This window comes from Ranitomeya imitator, chromosome 1, assembly GCF_032444005.1.
Source record: "Ranitomeya imitator isolate aRanImi1 chromosome 1, aRanImi1.pri, whole genome shotgun sequence".
Classification (NCBI taxonomy): Eukaryota; Metazoa; Chordata; class Amphibia; order Anura; family Dendrobatidae; genus Ranitomeya; species Ranitomeya imitator.
The window spans coordinates 90,146,717-90,161,927 of record NC_091282.1 but is presented as its reverse complement, the minus strand read 5'-3'; the positions used below and the strand labels follow the sequence as shown (position 1 = coordinate 90,161,927).

The 15,211-nt window shown below is 48.0% G+C and overlaps 1 protein-coding gene across 1 annotated transcript in view; it reads right to left on the bottom strand.

The window, feature by feature from the left end:
- Window positions 1–316: 316 nt before the first annotated feature.
- C1H5orf34 (chromosome 1 C5orf34 homolog) overlaps window positions 317–15,211 on the bottom strand; it is a 38,746-nt gene continuing 23,851 nt past the window's right edge. The window contains exons 8-13 of the mRNA XM_069748707.1: window positions 14,748–14,918; window positions 11,221–11,351; window positions 9,156–9,260; window positions 8,136–8,176; window positions 2,691–2,852; window positions 317–774 (exon numbers count right to left, since the gene is read on the bottom strand). Coding sequence (XP_069604808.1) covers window positions 740–774; window positions 2,691–2,852; window positions 8,136–8,176; window positions 9,156–9,260; window positions 11,221–11,351; window positions 14,748–14,918 — 645 coding nt within the window. The 3' untranslated portion in view covers window positions 317–739. The remainder of the gene's footprint in view (window positions 775–2,690; window positions 2,853–8,135; window positions 8,177–9,155; window positions 9,261–11,220; window positions 11,352–14,747; window positions 14,919–15,211) is intronic.

Genomic DNA, 15,211 nt, shown 5'->3' with positions numbered 1-15,211 from the left:
CATGCGGGGCCCCCATGTAATAGGCTGTTCTCACACGTTGTGCAGCCTCCACTGCCCTCACCACTCTGCTATAGAGCTTGGCGGAGCGGATGGGCTGCCGCATCCTACTGGACTTGTACACTTGTAGCTGCCTAGGTCTCAGTTTCTGGTACGTTGCCCCTGATGTGCAACAGAAGGTAAATTCTGATAATAGAAATATTGTATATTCCTGCTATACAGATAACTTCCAACATATAACGTATGTTCACCAAAGGCAGTGAATTAGACCATTTACATCAACAATAAAGAAACAGACAACCACACACACACAAAGATTAGACAATGAATAGTCAATACCTTTAATACATTTTGATGTACAATATAAAATTATGACATAATGTTATAGTGGTTTTTCTGTAAAATACATGTTACATTTGTAGTATCCACATCCATCATGTGAATTAGTTGCATAGAGTCTATTTATGGCTTCCTGATCTCCGCTTCTTTGACCGGCTGAAGATGTATGAAGCGTCCACTTATCCAATCGGTGACTGCAGAGGTAACCCATCGAGAGTTGCCAACCACAAAGTATGTTCCCTTAGCTATTGAGGGCTGCCTTTACATGATACTGTAGTCGTTAAGTTTTGGTGAGTCACTTCAGTACGTTTGTCTCCATTACTGGCTGTGCCGCACCACTCCTTTTGTGTTTGGGTGTCTCAATGCTGGGCCTTCTTCTTGGCCCACACCACCTCCACACCAGTTACGGTCTAACCCTTTGATCAGCACATCTGTAAGCTGTGGAGAGGGCACAATCGCAAATAATAGTTTAGTACAGTTAGGAATCAGTAACATGACACAATTGTAAAGGAGGATATACTATTGCATGTAGACATTGGCCAGAGAGTGGCAGCGTCCTGAAGAAACGTTACCCCTTAGAACCTCCACTTAAGACCTCTTACCGAGCCAACTATTATCCTAATCTGCACTGACAAGGAACAAAAATCTCGAAATACCAGACTCCTACTCTGCACTGAGGAGAGTCGGGAACCCCAAAATACCAGGCTCCTACTCTGCACTGACGAGGGTCGAAAACTCCAAAATACCAGGCTCCTACTCTGCACTGACGAGGGGTGAGAACCCAAAATTACCAGGCTCCTACTCTGCACTGACGAGGGGTGAGAACCCCAAAATACCAGTCTCCTACTCTGCACTGACGAGGGGCGAGAACCCCAATATACCAGTCTCCTCCTCTGCACTGACGAGGGGCGAGAACCCCAATATACCAGTCTCCTACTCTGCACTGACGAGGGATAAGAACCCCAATATACCAGTCTCCTACTCTGCACTGATGAGGGATGAGACCCCCCAATATACCAGTCTCCTACTCTGCACTGACGAGGGATGAGAACCCCAATATACCAGTCTCCTACTCTGCACTGATGAGGGATGAGACCCCCAATATACCAGTCTCCTACTCTGCACTGACGAGGGATGAGAACCCCAATATACCAGTCTCCTACTCTGCACTGATGAGGGATGAGAACCCCAATATAAAAGTCTCCTACTCTGCACTGATGAGGGATGAGACCCCCAATATACCAGTCTCCTACTCTGCACTGATGAGGGATGAGACCCCCAATATACCAGTCTCCTACTCTGCACTGACGAGGGATGAGAACCCCAATATACCAGTCTCCTACTCTGCACTGACGAGGGATGAGAACCCCAATATACCAGTCTCCTACTCTGCACTGACGAGGGATCAGAACCCCAATATACCAGTCTCCTACTCTGCACTGATGAGGGATGAGACCCCCCAATATACCAGTCTCCTACTCTGCACTGACGAGGGATGAGAACCCCAATATAAAAGTCTCCTACTCTGCACTGATGAGGGATGAGACCCCCAATATACCAGTCTCCTACTCTGCACTGACGAGGGATGAGAACCCCAATATACCAGTCTCCTACTCTGCACTGATGAGGGATGAGAACCCCAATATAAAAGTCTCCTACTCTGCACTGATGAGGGATGAGACCCCCAATATACCAGTCTCCTACTCTGCACTGACGAGGGATGAGAACCCCAATATACCAGTCTCCTACTCTGCACTGATGAGGGATGAGAACCCCAATATAAAAGTCTCCTACTCTGCACTGATGAGGGATGAGACCCCCAATATAAAAGTCTCCTACTCTGCACTGATGAGGGATGAGACCCCCAAAATACCAGTCTCCTAGTCTGCACTGATGAGGGGTGAGACCCCCAAATTAGCGGTCTGCAAACAGATTCTGATTCAGCTTTAGATCCTCAGTCATGTGGCAAGCCCCTACAAAGGATCAACATCGACTTCTAGGCTTGCTACCTGCAATAGGTGGTATTAGAGACCCTGGTTTTCCTCTATGAAGAGGCTATTCACAAGAATCCTGAGACACCGAAGGGGAGACTAAAGGAGCCCATGCACCTTACATGATCCTACAGCCAGCAACTCTCCCCAATCTCCACTATGCACATAAGTGCTCAGCTCTAGAGAGCTCATATGTCCTAGCACTGGGCAAAAAAGTCCAGAAAATATCATGGAAAATTAAAATCTGGTGCAGCTCCCCTTTTGTTTCCGAAAATCTACATATAAGCAGTTGACAAGTAGACCTGGGAATATAATACAATAGTGGAATGTGAAGATGATCGGCGGCTTCTGTACAGGACTCACATCTACAAGAAAGCAGCGAGTCAATATCCTGGATGGCTTTTGCCGTCTTCTCCAGAATAGCCTGTATATTCATGTCACCTCCCCCTCCATCATCGTTATCCGGCCGGCTGGGACATGTAGTGTCGTTTCTTGGGCTCTGTGCGCAGCCGTTCTCCGATAGGACTGGATGAATGTGTTAGGAAATACAATGAGGAGGCAAAACGAAAACCTAATGGCTGTAATAACAATTCCTATAAAGCCGAGCTGTCAGCAGGATTCACAATGCAGACATTACACAGATCCCCCCGGAGAGGAATACGAGCGGGCCGCCGTCAGGATGGAGAGATGGTCATTTGTATGGAGAGCGACATTTAGTTATACGGGAGATCTGGGAATCCCCATACAAGCCTGCACGGCCCACTCCTCCCGAGAGAGTCCCTCCTGCGGATACCCCATAAACGTCCCAAATAACCGTAAGAGGCACAATGTAGGCCTGGTGTCTGACTGGTCTGTGCACATGGAATGATGATGGCAATGGCTGGATGGTACCGGCTTTAGTAGTACGGCTGCCTTATTAGAGATCAGAAATGTAAAAGCATTCCTTTATAAAAAAAAATAAAAAAAGAGGTTCTGCAGCAGATGCAGCGTGCAAGATATTGTCCTGCCCTGTAATATGCATATTATCAGGTGATGATCTCGTTCAATGACAGACATTGAATTTCCCTTGATACACCCTTCACTGGGTGCAGAAAAGAGGAGTCCTGTAGAGTACTGCACTGCATGAAGAATAGCAGCAGTCACATCAGGATTTCTACCTGCCGGCAATCCCTTATCTTATCAGTCACATCAGGATTTCTACCTGCCGGCAATCCCTTATCTGGGCTCGGACGCAGTCACATCAGGATTTCTGCCTGCCGGCAATCCCTTATCTGGGCTCAGACTCAGTCACATCAGGATTTCTACCTGCCGGCAATCCCTTATCTGGGCTCGGACGCAGTCACATCAGGATTTCTGCCTGCCGGCAATCCCTTATCTTATCAGTCACATCAGGATTTCTACCTGCCGGCAATCCCTTATCTGGGCTCGGACGCAGTCACATCAGGATTTCTGCCTGCCGGCAATCCCTTATCTGGGCTCAGACTCAGTCACATCAGGATTTCTACCTGCCGGCAATCCCTTATCTGGGCTCGGACGCAGTCACATCAGGATTTCTGCCTGCCGGCAATTCCTTATCTGGGCTCGGACGCAGTCACATCGGGATTTCTACCTGCCGACAATCCCTTATCTGGGCTCGGACGCAGTCACATCGGGATTTCTACCTGCCGGCAATCCCTTATCTGGGCTCGGACGCAGTCACATCAGGATTTCTACCCGCCGGCAATCCCTTATCTGGGCTCGGACGCAGTCACATCAGGATTTCTGCCTGCCGGCAATCCCTTATCTGGGCTCGGACGCAGTCACATCAGGATTTCTACCCGCCGGCAATCCCTTATCTGGGCTCGGACGCAGTCACATCAGGATTTCTGCCTGCCGGCAATCCCTTATCTGGGCTCGGACGCAGTCACATCAGGATTTCTGCCTGCCGGCATCCCTTATCTGGGCTCGGACGCAGTCACATCAGGATTTCTGCCTGCCGGCAATCCCTTATCTGGGCTCGGACGCAGTCACATCAGGATTTCTGCCTGCAATCCCTTATCTTATCAGTCACATCAGGATTTCTGCCTGCCGGCAATCCCTTATCTGGGCTCGAAAGCAGTCACATCGGGATTTCTACCTGCCGGCAATCCCTTATCTGGGCTCGGACGCAGTCACATCAGGATTTCTACCTGCCAGCAATCCCTTATCTGGGCTCGGACGCAGTCACATCGGGATTTCTGCCTGCCGGCAATCCCTTATCTTATCAGTCACATCAGGATTTCTGCCTGCCGGCAATCCCTTATCTGGGCTCGAACGCAGTCACATCGGGATTTCTACCTGCCGGCAATCCCTTATCTGGGCTCGGACGCAGTCACATCAGGATTTCTGCCTGCCGGCAATCCCTTATCTGGGCTCGGACGCAGTCACATCAGGATTTCTGCCTGCCGGCAATCCCTTATCTTATCAGTCACATCAGGATTTCTGCCTGCCGGCAATCCCTTATCTGGGCTCGAACGCAGTCACATCGGGATTTCTACCTGCCGGCAATCCCTTATCTGGGCTCGGACGCAGTCACATCAGGATTTCTACCTGCCGGCAATCCCTTATCTGGGCTCGGACGCAGTCACATCAGGATTTCTATCTGCCGGCAATCCCTTATCTGGGCTCGGACGCAGTCACATCAGGATTTCTGCCTGCCGGCAATCCCTTATCTGGGCTCAGACTGTCACATCAGGATTTCTGCCTGCCGGCAATCCCTTATCTGGGCTCAGACTCAGTCACATCAGGATTTCTGCCTGCCGGCAATCCCTTATCTGGGCTCGAACGCAGTCACATCGGGATTTCTACCTGCCGGCAATCCCTTATCTGGGCTCGGACGCAGTCACATCAGGATTTCTGCCTGCCGGCAATCCCTTATCTTATCAGTCACATCAGGATTTCTGCCTGCCGGCAATCCCTTATCTGGGCTCGAACGCAGTCACATCGGGATTTCTACCTGCCGGCAATCCCTTATCTGGGCTCGGACGCAGTCACATCAGGATTTCTACCTGCCGGCAATCCCTTATCTGGGCTCGGACGCAGTCACATCAGGATTTCTATCTGCCGGCAATCCCTTATCTGGGCTCGGACGCAGTCACATCAGGATTTCTGCCTGCCGGCAATCCCTTATCTGGGCTCAGACTGTCACATCAGGATTTCTGCCTGCCGGCAATCCCTTATCTGGGCTCAGACTCAGTCACATCAGGATTTCTGCCTGCCGGCAATCCCTTATCTGGGCTCGAACGCAGTCACATCGGGATTTCTACCTGCCGGCAATCCCTTATCTGGGCTCGGACGCAGTCACATCAGGATTTCTGCCTGCCGGCAATCCCTTATCTTATCAGTCACATCAGGATTTCTGCCTGCCGGCAATCCCTTATCTGGGCTCGAACGCAGTCACATCGGGATTTCTACCTGCCGGCAATCCCTTATCTGGGCTCGGACGCAGTCACATCAGGATTTCTGCCTGCCGGCAATTCCTTATCTGGGCTCGGACGCAGTCACATCGGGATTTCTACCTGCCGGCAATCCCTTATCTGGGCTCAGACGCAGTCACATCAGGATTTCTACCTGCCAGCAATCCCTTATCTGGGCTCGGACGCAGTCACATCAGGATTTCTGCCTGCCGGCAATCCCTTATCTGGGCTCGGACGCAGTCACATCAGGATTTCTGCCTGCCGGCAATCCCTTATCTGGGCTCGGACGCAGTAACATAGTAACATAGTAACATAGTTAGTAAGGCCGAAAAAAGACATTTGTCCATCCAGTTCAGCCTATATTCCATCATAATAAATACCCAGATCTACGTCCTTCTACAGAACCTAATAATTGTATGATACAATATTGTTCTGCTCCAGGAAGACATCCAGGCCTCTCTTGAACCCCTCGACTGAGTTCGCCATCACCACCTCCTCAGGCAAGCAATTCCAGATTCTCACTGCCCTAACAGTAAAGAATCCTCTTCTGTGTTGGTGGAAAAACCTTCTCTCCTCCAGACGCAAAGAATGCCCCCTTGTGCCCGTCACCTTCCTTGGTATAAACAGATCCTCAGCGAGATATTTGTATTGTCCCCTTATATACTTATACATGGTTATTAGATCGCCCCTCAGTCGTCTTTTTTCTAGACTAAATAATCCTAATTTCGCTAATCTATCTGGGTATTGTAGTTCTCCCATCCCCTTTATTAATTTTGTTGCCCTCCTTTGTACTCTCTCTAGTTCCATTATATCCTTCCTGAGCACCGGTGCCCAAAACTGGACACAGTACTCCATGTGCGGTCTAACTAGGGATTTGTACAGAGGCAGTATAATGCTCTCATCATGTGTATCCAGACCTCTTTTAATGCACCCCATGATCCTGTTTGCCTTGGCAGCTGCTGCCTGGCACTGGCTGCTCCAGGTAAGTTTATCATTAACTACGATCCCCAAGTCCTTCTCCCTGTCAGATTTACCCAGTGGTTTCCCGTTCAGTGTGTAAAGGTGATATTGATTCCTTCTTCCCATGTGTATAACCTTACATTTATCATTGTTAAACCTCATCTGCCACCTTTCAGCCCAAGTTTCCAACTTATCCAGATCCATCTGTAGCAGAATACTATCTTCTCTTGTATTAACTGCTTTACATAGTTTTGTATCATCTGCAAATATCGATATTTTACTGTGTAAACCTTCTACCAGATCATTAATGAATATGTTGAAGAGAACAGGTCCCAATACTGACCCCTGCGGTACCCCACTGGTCACAGCGACCCAGTTAGAGACTATACCATTTATAACCACCCTCTGCTTTCTATCACTAAGCCAGTTACTAACCCATTTACACACATTTTCCCCCAGACCAAGCATTCTCATTTTGTGTACCAACCTCTTGTGCGGCACGGTATCAAACGCTTTGGAAAAATCGAGATATACCACGTCCAATGACTCACCGTGGTCCAGCCTATAGCTTACCTCTTCATAAAAACTGATTAGATTGGTTTGACAGGAGCGATTTCTCATAAACCCATGCTGATATGGAGTTAAACAGTTATTCTCATTGAGATAATCCAGAATAACATCCCTCAGAAACCCTTCAAATATTTTACCAACAATAGAGGTTAGACTTACTGGCCTATAATTTCCAGGTTCACTTTTAGAGCCCTTTTTGAATATTGGCACCACATTTGCTATGCGCCAGTCCTGCGGAACAGACCCTGTCGCTATAGAGTCCCTAAAAATAAGAAATAATGGTTTATCTATTACATTACTTAGTTCTCTTAGTACTCGTGGGTGTATGCCATCCGGACCCGGAGATTTATCTATTTTAATCTTATTTAGCCGGTTTCGCACCTCTTCTTGGGTTAGATTGGTGACCCTTAATATAGGGTTTTCATTGTTTCTTGGGATTTCACCTAGCATTTCATTTTCCACCGTGAATACCGTGGAGAAGAAGGTGTTTAATATGTTAGCTTTTTCCTCGTCATCTACAACCATTCTTTCCTCACTATTTTTTAAGGGGCCTACATTTTCAGTTTTTATTCTTTTACTATTGATATAGTTGAAGAACAGTTTGGGATTAGTTTTACTCTCCTTAGCAATGTGCTTCTCTGTTTCCTTTTTGGCAGCTTTAATTAGTTTTTTTTTTAGTCACATCAGGATTTCTGCCTGCCGGCAATCCCTTATCTGGGCTCGGACGCAGTCACATCAGGATTTTTACCTGCCGGCAATCCCTTATCTGGGCTCGGATATCCAGGTGACCGATGCCAGAACGGGCTACATTCTCCCCTAAACAAACAGCTGCCAGAAAGGATACAGTTAAACCTCTGAATCTTCTGGAGTTCTCGCGCCACCGTCCTGGGGAGAGAAAACCCCGGCTCGTGATTTACATAAATCATACATAGGATCCAGAGCAATTTACAAAGTAATTTCCCTAAAAGAACGAAAAAAAAAATAAAGTTTCAAATATAACCAAGGTCCAATAGTGTCAATCTTCTAAAAAAATAAATAAAATAAAATCGAACTAAAGGGGTTTTTCCAGTTTCCCATCATTGCAGTGCTGCCACTGTGGTGCTCCTTGTAGTTCTCTAGTTACAAGGCTGCGGTGATAACGGGCTGTCTACACGTGACTGCTGCAGCCAATCACTAGTTATGTGCCTTACACTGCTAAGACCAGTAACTGGCTGCAGTGGTCACGTGTGCTGTAGGCGTGTCATCAGTGCTGCAGCCAATCACTAGTCATGTGCCTTACAATGCAGAGACCAGTAACTGGCTGCAGTGGTCACGTGTGCCGTAGGCGTGTCATCGCTGCTGCAGCTTGTTAACAGAGACCAGGAGCAGCAGCAGAGAGGCAGTGCTGGCGCGCAGGAGGGCGAGTAATGTCAAGGGTATTAAGACCTTGTAAATGGGAAACCCCACAGAGTCCCACTCTGCTGACCCAGGGATGCATTACTGATCCACCTGCGCAGACCTTATGGCATATACAGTAAGTAAACGTTGTCCGCACCCACCAATTTCCGAGAAACTGTCCGACTATCTAATGTGCATGGGGCCTCCTGAGTGTCCCCGACAGGTTCTGTTGGGTGACACAAGGAACAGTAGGTTGGAATCCAATCCCCCTGTCCTTCTGGGAAGATAAAGCCACTGCCAGATAATTCCAAAAGCAACCTGGTCAGAGAAAACAGTGGCGCCCGGATTAACCGGGGGGATTCGGGGAGATATACATGGCTACACATTAGATAGCTGTCGGATGATTCAGCTGACAACATCTCCCGACTACTCCAGCTTCAGTCACGTAGGATGTGACATGGAGTGATAGAAAGGAACGCGGACCCACCCAAACCCCTTCACCATCTCAGTTTCTGTAGTCGCGCGGGTCGTGATTTCTCCCAATGATTTCTCATCCAGCCGTCTGCACCAGGCCACTGCCGTCCGGATGTAGCTACAGGGAGACATGGATTATAGGACGACGTTTTACTCAGAAAGGATAAAGGAGGAGTAAAGAAAAATGGAGAAAAATAAATCAGGAATTCAGATCACATTAGGAGAACGTGAATAATGCCCATCTATATCAGGGGAACATTCCCGCTGCACACCCATTATGGAAAGGATCGGAGTTTTGGGGTCCTCTACCCAGGACACTCCACATCTATAAGCATTTTAAATCAGAGGGGAGGCTTTTAGCAAAAGAGGAGACACAGATTGTGCTGAACAGAGGTCACCCCTACAGCAATGCTAACAGCATCAGAGAGTGCAGAGGTCGCCCCTACAGCAATGCTAGTAGCATCGGAGAGTGCAGAGGTCGCCAAACAGCAAACCGGAAGCCCGAAGATAGATGAATGGTGCTCTCCTGAAGACAGAAGATTATAGAAGCTCTTTAATGAATGGAAGGTACACTAAATGAAACCATATACTGTATACTCATTAAAGGGAACCTGTCACCCCGTTTTTTCAGATTGAGCTATAAATACTGTTAAATAGGGCCTGCGCTGAGTGTTACTATAGTGTATGTAGTGTACCCTGATTCCCCATGTATGCTGAGAAATACATTACCAAAGTCGCCGTTTTCGCCTGTCAATCAGGCTGGTCAGGTCGGGTGGGCGTGTTCACAGCGCTCTTTTCTTCCCCAGCTTTCCGTTGGTGGCGTAGTGGTGTGCGCATGTCCAATTTCCGAATTCCCTGCGCCCACGTGAAGACACAGCGCGCGATCTGCACTGTCATCCCTTTCATCGGTGGGGCGGCCATCTTCCTGGGGCCGCGCGTGCGCAGATGGAGTGCTCTGCTGCACGGGGCTTCAGGAAAATGGCCGCGGGATGCCGCGCGTGCGCAGAAGAGATCGCGGCGGCCATTTTCCCAAAGCCGAGATGCAAACTCGGCTTTGGGAAAATGGCCGCCGCGATCTCTTCTGCGCACGCGCGGCATCCCGCGGCCATTTTCCTGAAGCCCCGTGCAGCAGAGAATTCCATCTGCGCACGCGCGGCCCCAGGAAGATGGCCGCCCCCACCGATGAAAGGGATGACAGTGCAGATCGCGCGCTGTGTCTTCACGTGGGCGCAGGGAATTCGGAAATTGGACATGCGCACACCACTACGCCACCAACGGAAAGCTGGGGAAGAAAAGAGCGCTGTGAACATGCCCACCCGACCTGACCAGCCTGATTGACAGGCGAAAACGGCGACTTTGGTAATGTATTTCTCAGCATACATGGGGAATCAGGGTACACTACATACACTATAGTAACACACAGCGCAGGCCCTATTTAACAGTATTTATAACTCAATCTGAAAAAACGGGGTGACAGGTTCCCTTTAAATACCACTAACATATGAAACATGGTTTATAGGGTTTTCTATAAATCACATGATAGGAGATATACAAGTGATTGCAGGGGGCCTGTCTCACTGATCAGGAGAATAGGGGTGTAAAAGTCCCCAATCTAAAGGAAGCGTTAGAATCCATGTGCGGTCACTCCATTAACGGTCTATATCTCCTCCTATAGCGTTTTGTATATCCTCACAGACACTTCAGGGACCCAAGTTCTCCGGATCAGCAAATGTCGCACATGAATTATGGCTGGCAGTGTGGTCAGTGTCTATAACGAGGTGCAGGGATGTGACATGAGCAGCACATGGGGGCTCCACACCATACTGTCTGTGCGGAGTACGGAAGTGGCCACAGACTGGGGTAATAGGAGATAAAGTGCAGACCCCGGCAGCGGCCACTACTCAAGGTCTGGGCTGCTGGGTCTTTCCCGCACATTGCCTAAATCTGGAGCAAACAGCTGATTAGTAGGGTGCCGGGTGTCAGACCCCCTCTGATCTGATTGGTCATCACTAAATTCTGGACAACCCCTTTAACAAAAATAGGCAAGTCACATATAAAAACCACAGCGGGTATCCCACCTTGCATATTCTCCAGGATCTTCCATTTCTACCAGTTTTGAAGATCCATTTGGAAAGCGCAGACAGCAAAAAGCAAACCGTTCATGTCGGGCAGCGCCGGAGGATTTCTGTAAAGCTGTGCTGTCCGGACACTAACGATGGAGGCAACAACACAAGGATTTATGACCTAAGGTGGCTGATATAATTTTCCAGTTTATTTTCCTGGTAAAACCAATGAGTAATTTTAATACAAAGATTTACTATCAGGCCACGTTCACATGATCAGTTTTTTACCTCAGTATTTGTAATCCAAAACCAGGAGTGGGTGATAAATACAGAAGTGGTGACGTGTTTCTATTATACCTTCCCTCTGATTGTTCATCTCCTGGTTTCGGCGTACAGATACGGAGGTAAAATACTGACCGAATACTGAACGTGTGAACGTGGCCTAAAGAGATAAATAACTAACACATCCTATGAACTGACTTTACCAACAAGGACTATTAATCGTACATTAGATATATTTCACATTTCTTTAGATGACAGATCTTACTAAATCCATACTGCAGTTGCCCATGTCTGAGTGCGACCTTCCTAATGTAGGTGGAAAAGTAAAGATTCCTTTAACCAGCGTCTCCGTCCACTTCTGGTAGTCAGGCACACATTTCTAGCATAGTAAAAAGCCGTGTAACAAATGGAAGTTCTCCGAGGTATTCTCCAATTAAAGTGTCCTGTAAAGGGTTACCCTCAAGTTGTCTCTCAGAGCTATGTAGTCTCCTGACTTTGGGGTTTCTGTTGTAAGGCTACGTTCACATTAGCGTTTCATGCGCCCCTATATTTAACATGGGGGACGCATGGACATGCGTTGTGCTGCGTTGTGCGACGCATGCGGTTTTTTTGCCGCAAGCGTCGGGCAAAGAAAACGCAACAAGTTGCATTTTTTTTGCGTCGAAATTTCGGCAAAAAACTACGCATGCGTCGCAAAACGTAGCATTTTTGCTTGCGTTTTGGTGCGTTTTTATTTGCGTTGTGCGTTGCGTCGCCGACGCAGCGGCGCACAACGCAAATGTGAACGTGGCCTAACACATTCAGCCATCAGAGGAGTCTACACTGTGATTACTGTATTTATTTGGACAACTGCACAGCTCTGGACAGCAAGATCACGGAGTAGGAAACCTGCTTTGGGAAAGCCAATACTGTGGGCTGGTGATTTTACAAGATTTATAACAGCAGCTTGTCAGGAGCTGAGAGGGAGGGGGGAAGGGAGGTGAAAAGTTAACTGCTGTATAGAAATGTAAGTGGTTAAAGGGAATCAGTCAGGAGGTTTTTGTTATATAATCTGAGAGCAGCATAATATAAAGCAAGAGAGCCTGATTCCAGGGATGTATCATTTACAGGGATGCTTGGTGCAGATTTGTCCTGTTACATCGTCCCGTCTAATGTAGGTGTAGCAGAATTAAGACTTCGGGGCTGTGTATAACCCACCCTCTGGCCTGACAGCTTCCTGTGTGCACTGTGTATTGTCAGCAAGCAGCCAATCAGTGGTGGGGGCTGGGTTACACAGATTAGCCTGATTGCTCTGCAAGGGATATGTAGTGCAGCAGTGATAATCTCCTGCTGATAAAACAGTGTTTTGAAACAGCACACAGCCTAATAAGTAACACATCCCTGGAATCAGGCTCTTGTATCCTATATTACGCTGCACTGAGATTAAATAAAAACCTGCTGACAGATTACTTTTCAAACCTGCTTTTCAGATTTCTCACGGTGATCTGCTGTGAAGACACTGAGCTTGAACTGCGGTGACCTCATCAATGGTTTTTTCCCACGGCAGTTCAGCCCTGCTGGAACACAGCCTCAGTGACCAGAGGTAACCTCTGTGATGTCACCGCCGGTCACTGACGCTGAGCTTGCAGCAGCTCAGTCTCAGCTTGGATGGTCGCATCTTGGCACCGTCCAGGTTGAAAACTATTAATCCCCAGACATGGATTACGGCGTGGGACAGAACCACGAATAGGTGAGGGATATTGTTGTTTTTTTTATTTTTGGTTTATTACAGGAGACGAGGGCTTCAGTGGAATAAGGTGTTAGGTGAGTATAATTGTGTTTGTTATTTTTAAATAAAATGGGGAAACTGTTTTGTTTTATTTCTAATAAAGGACAATATTCTGGCTGTGTATACCTATAGGATTAGAAATGGATAGGTGTCTTATAGACGCCTCTCCATTACTAAGCCCTGGGCTTGATGTCCCCAGACAATACAAAGGTGACATCAACCCCACAAATATGAACCCCACTTTCCACCGCTACACGGCAAGTGGGAAGAGCTGGGCAAAGCGCCAGAATTGGTGCATCTAATAGATGTACCTTTTCTGGGCAGCTGCTGTATTTAGGATGGGGGAGGGCTATATCAATGGTCCCTTACCAGCCTGAGAATACCAGCCCCCAGCTGTCAGCTTTAGCAAAGCTGGCTGTCAAAAATAGGGGGGACGCCCAAGCCCTTTTTTCAAAATATTTATTTAAATAATTAAAAAAAAACAGCGTGGGGACCCCTCTATTCTTGATAACCAGCCTTGCTGAAGCGGACAGTTGAGAGTTGCAGCCCCAGCTGTGTGTTTTGAGTGGCTGGTATAGAAAATAGAGGGGAACCTGGGCCGGGTTTTTGATTTATTTATAATGCAAGTGGAAGCTGATGAATACTCCCATAAGCCGCTCCTGCCGTCACTGTTATTAGCGGCAGCAGGAGTAGGCTGATGGGAGTAATAGTCCCATCAGCTGCTGCCTGCTGTCATTGTGATCACTTGAATACACCTCTCACCATTCTCCCCTGCTTGCGCTGATCGCTGGCAGACTGGAGAATGATGAGAGCTGTCTTCAAAACCCGGGAACAGTGCTTACTGTACCGCTGTTTCTCAGGCGCTGGTGCATGTCACACGGATGTCATTCATGTGTGTCATGAGTGCGTGTGTGCGGGACGTTTTGCCCATGCTGACTGTAAAAAACAGACATGTCAGCGTGTTTTGCCCACGGACACATAGTCCATGGAAACACACTGACATGTGCAAAGACCCATGACAAAAAGACTGACTGGCACTTCCAAGCTAATGTGAACAGGTGCCAACTAGGAGCAGCTACCTCCATATACGATAAACGTTTATTATGTCAACAAACCCATTCACTTGAATGGGTCTACGTGTGTCAGTGTCTCCGGTACGTGTGAAACGGTCACCACATGTACCGGAGACACGGACGTGTGAAAGAGGCCTTAGGTAGGTGGTAACTGTCAGATATACTAAGTTGCCAGGAGTCGAGGAGTACTTGTCACAGTGGCCGCTCCTGAACCGGTCACTGGTTGCCCTACTTTGGACCACTTGAGTTAATTACTAACCAATGTATACCAGAAACAATGTCTGCTGTTTTGGCGATGCTCTGACTCCATCATCCAGCCATCACAATTTGGGCCTTGTCCCCTATATCCTCACACTTAACCATTCCTCCTGCTATTAATATGGGTTTTATTGTAAGAACACGTGGACTTTGCACATTACCTCTTCATTTGTATTAAAGTTGGCAAAACCCCAAATCATGTGTAGAAGGACACCGTCCACATAGCTGGCGTACACCACGTTATTGGAATATACTGCAAATAGTCCTTGGTTTGGGATGAAGGATTGCTCGAGCAACGCTGGAGCGACCGCTCTGGAGGCCGGGCCAGATACCTGGAATAAGAAGTGGACATAATACCTGGACACGGCAGGGTGCAGTCAGATCCACAGTGCTGTATGATGGATGCTGAAAATAGTGATGGAAACATGCAGTACACAGCCGAGATGTGTGACCCCAATATAGTATGTGCAGCAGCCGAGGAGATGTGTGACCCCAATACAGTATGTGCAGCAGCCGAGGAGATGTGTGACCCCAATACAGTATATGCAGCAGCCGAGGAGATGTGTGACCCCAATACAGTATGCGCAGCAGCCGAGGAGATGTGTGACCCCAATACAGTATGCGC